Source organism: Rhipicephalus sanguineus, chromosome 1 (genome assembly GCF_013339695.2).
Source record: "Rhipicephalus sanguineus isolate Rsan-2018 chromosome 1, BIME_Rsan_1.4, whole genome shotgun sequence".
NCBI lineage: Eukaryota > Metazoa > Arthropoda > Arachnida > Ixodida > Ixodidae > Rhipicephalus > Rhipicephalus sanguineus.
Genome location: NC_051176.1, coordinates 56,822,254 through 56,826,398, shown reverse-complemented (window position 1 = coordinate 56,826,398; position 4,145 = coordinate 56,822,254). Strand labels below are relative to the sequence as shown.

At 44.8% G+C, this 4,145-nt stretch overlaps 1 protein-coding gene across 1 annotated transcript; it reads right to left on the bottom strand.

Annotated features, from left to right (window-relative positions):
- Positions 1 to 2,527: 2,527 nt before the first annotated feature.
- Positions 2,528 to 3,256, bottom strand: LOC125756989 (uncharacterized). The gene has a single exon (XM_049412066.1). The coding sequence runs from the start codon at positions 3,097 to 3,099 to the stop codon at positions 2,629 to 2,631; it is 471 nt and encodes a 156-aa protein (XP_049268023.1). The 5' UTR covers positions 3,100 to 3,256; the 3' UTR covers positions 2,528 to 2,628.
- Positions 3,257 to 4,145: the final 889 nt, after the last annotated feature.

The following is a 4,145-nucleotide window of genomic DNA, read 5'->3' as shown; positions in this document are numbered from 1 at the left end:
AGCATTCTTCAGAAACATCACAACTTACTATTGCAGAGCAATCACCTTAAAAATATCTTTCCTGATCCCCCACGTGTGGTGTATCGTAGATCGAGGAACTTACGCGACTTACTAACGTCGTCAAAAATTACGCCCGCAACTTATCCTGGTTGTCATCCTTGCCACAAGCCCCGTTGCAAGGTATGCAGCCACATGAGTAACACAAGTTACGTTAAGAGCACAGCTTCAAACTTTCATCTGAAGATAAAAGGGGATTTTGACTGTGGCACAAGCAACGTTGTGTACATGCTTGAATGCTCTGTGTGCAAACTTCAGTATATCGGGCAAACTGAAACCGCTTTTAGACTGCGTTTCAATAACCATAAGTCACATGCGATAAGCCTACCTAATCTACCTCTGTCCAAGCACGTTAATATTCCTGGCCATTCTTTCGATAAACTCACAGCAACTATACTGGAATCCGGTTTCCCTTCGCACCATGATAGAGAAATTCGCGAGTCATTCCTCATCCACAAGTTCAACGCTGTCTCATCTGGCATAAATGAAAATCCAGGCAAGCTGACGTTTCTTTCGGCGCGGAACTAGGTTCTAGTATCATCACAATCTAATAATAATCACTGTACACGCAGATTTTTGCTGCACGCTTTCGTAGCATCCCTTTTCTTTGCTTTTTGTTGCCGATGTTCGCACCCCTTCACTTGTTTAGTGACGCATCTTGTCATGTTCAAGCGCTTTTCTCTCTTTCTTTTTTTCCTGTATGCGTTGACAGAATTGCATTTTTGTTTGTAGATCTGGTTACGGCTTTCAAATTATTAGTCACGCATCTGTTTCATGGAAGCACCTATTCTTCAGATACGTTTACACGCCTTTGCAATGACCTGTTGTTGTAACCGTGCATAACTCGCCTTACTGCAGCGATTACTGTGTGATAGTGATAGATCACATGTTAGGGGCCCCTTATACCTCGTGTCTATTTAAAAAGAGCGCATTTCTGTATTGTGTGTTCCCTGATGAAGGCCGGTCCCCGGCTGAAACGTCGGATTAATAAAAAGTTTTCGTGTTGCACGTCCTCTACTTCGCAAAGCATATATATATATATATATATATATATATATATATATATATATATATATATATATATATATATATATATATATATATATATATATATATATATATATATATATATATATAAACGTCTGCCATATATATACAGGGTGTTTCAGCTAAAAAGCACCAAGTAATAAAAAATTAAGCATAGGCGCTACGCGTCTGCAATTAGCGCAGTATTGTTCTGAGTCATATAGAGCACGTCAGAATATTTTTTTCACTCCGCGAAGCTCGGCAATTAACAAAGATTGCTTAATGAACTTTTTAAATAATAACTCTAGAGAACAGTTTTCAGTACAAAAGCTGTAGCACTTGTTCCGAAACATCGAATTTTTCAATCTGTGTTAAGATAACTCCCCTGCTTAATTTTTTCCGGCCTTCATTAAAGCGCGCGAATTTTAAGAAATACCACGTGACTGCAGCCAAACCCGCGGCGCTTTCAGTGCCCTCAAATGTAAGTTGAACGAATTATCAATGGCTGCTTCATGCACGAAGATCGGTGTAACATGTTATAGGTGACTGCGATGGACGTTAAGCGACAAAATGAGCATACCGTTTCAACAACAAATAAAAATTCTTCAACAAAAAAGCGGCAGCCACGGAGCAAATGCTACATGCATCCGTAGGTAGGATTTGATGTAGGGTAGGCATTTTTTCTTTTCTTTTCGCACCAATGAAGAAACATGTTGGAATAGGCGAGGGTGACAGCGTGGTGCAGAACCGAGATAAAAGATGCACTCACACGTGACGGCCGCTCTTTCGTAGATCTTTTTTTTTTTTTTTTGGATGGTACGCCTCTATCATCATTTAGCGTCCATCGCAGTCACCGGCAGCCTGCTCAATCGACCTTCGTGCGTAGAGCAGCCTTTGATAATTCGTTCAACTTACATTTGAGGGCACTAAAAGCGCCGCGCATTAGGCGGCAGTGTCGTGCTATTTTTTATAATTCGCGCGCTTTAAAGGAAGGCCGGAAAAAAATTAAGCAGGGGAGTTATCTTAGCATAGATTAAAAAATTCCATGTTTCTGAACAAGCGCTGCAACTTCTGCAGTGAAAACTTTTCTCTAGAGTTAATATTTAAAAAGTTCATTAAGCAATCTTTGTTAATTACCGAGCTTGGCGGCTTGGAAAAAATATTCTGACGTGATCTATATGGCTCAGAATAATACTGCACTAATTGTAGATATGTAGCACCTATGTTTAATTTTTAATACTTGGTGCTTTTTAGCTGAAACACCCTGTATATATATACGGCGATATTGACAGCTTAGAATCGCTTAAAAAAGTTTCTCAGGAATTCGGTTGGATACGCTTCTCTGGCGGCCAGTCTGCATCTCAGCACGAGAAGCTTCGGATGGCGAATCAAAGTACACATTTTTCAACACTAAAGAACAAGACAGACGCTATAGTTTGGCTCCTCTGGTGAACATTGCGGTTTATTGACCTCACCGCAGTGAGCGAGATAAATGAAGTCCACTTCATTCCCGTGGCATCCCGGGTCACGGCCTCTCCGGCGTCGCTACATGTACATCATTTCGGCCATAGCGGACATCTTGCGCGGGATGTGAACGAGATTTTCGAAGTAAGCCGCGAGCTCGTTGACGGTCGTGTCATCCTCTATCGGGGGTTCGCACGTCAGGTCCGGGGCAGACGACGACTCTTTGACGGAGTTGACGCGGAAGCTGCCTGGACATGTGGACTCGGCTCCTTGCTCGGCGGAGGCGCCTGCTGGACCGTTGGGCGTCACGCTGGTTTCGGAGGTGCTCTTTGACGGGCGTCGGGACCGTAACCTGCGCGACGGGCCCAGCAGGTGGCTTTTACGGGGCTTCCGGGGCAGGTCCGGCGCGCCTTGGCCGTCCTGCTTCTTTGCGCTCACTTTCAGCTTCTTGATGGCCGTGTCCAGGTCGTCCAGAACAGATGGAGCAGAGCGCACTCGCTTCTTGCTCGTGTCTTCCGGCTCAGCGCTGCCTGTTCCTTGAGCGGCTGCCATTTGCGCGTCAGGCCTCCGTGACCGCTCGTCGTCTCGCACTGCGCGTGCTAGAGCAATGCTGCTCTCATAGCTCTGGCACGTACCCGCTACTGATCACTCGTTATAATTGGGCGGTATATTGGAGGAACCAAAGCATCGGAGGTACTACAAGGAAACAAACTATACAACCCAATGGCTTTTTCTTTTCCAGCTAACGTATATGATGCTCGTCGATAGCTGGAATGTGATGCCAATACGGCTCTACCTTTTCGAATTTGTTGTCGATGGATTGATATTTTGATAAGGGACGCGATGGTGATGCAGCTTCAGCGTTTAAAGCGGGCAGGTGCTGCCTTTTCGCCCGCCGTTCGGAAGTCAGGGCGTAGGTTCTGCAACGCTGCAAGCACCAGTTCCAATGGCTGAAGTCTCGTTAACAGCGTATCACCGAGCATGACCTCAATTGAATGGTGCACATTAGTTTGGCCATCGTATCCCTATACAACAGGGCGACAGGAAACTGTGCGGGTGGACAGCGTAGCCGCACTGCTTTCCCGTTTGCTTCAGTGGTGCGTTGCTGCGAGCGATGTGTGGCATCTCTGGTCAATCTGGAGCAAGTTCGGACTATATTAATGCGGACCTTCCTTTGCAAGTCCTCCCGTCAGGTTTTTACTGGCTGCCATCGTATTTTGGGTAACAGCGCACCTTTACGACACGGAAAAAAAGAAGGAAGAAAAAACACGACATGGCGCTGACTCACAACTGAAATTTATTCGTGAAAATCATCCATATATATAGGTCCAAAAAGCCGGACATGCGCAGGACACATGGTACGCTTCGATTATGAACTTAACATCACTGATTTAAAAAGAGAAATTCATTCTCGTGGAGAACGACGGACGGTTTAATTATGCACGTGCCACACCCCTAATCTTTATGTTGAAAGATTCCACTAGTTCTCTGGCCATCTGGCTAGCACGTCTTTCATGAATAGATTTTCAAGAATAAATTTCAGTTCTGAGTCAGCGCTTTGTGTTTTTTCTTCCTTTTGTCCGTGTCGTAAAGTAGCG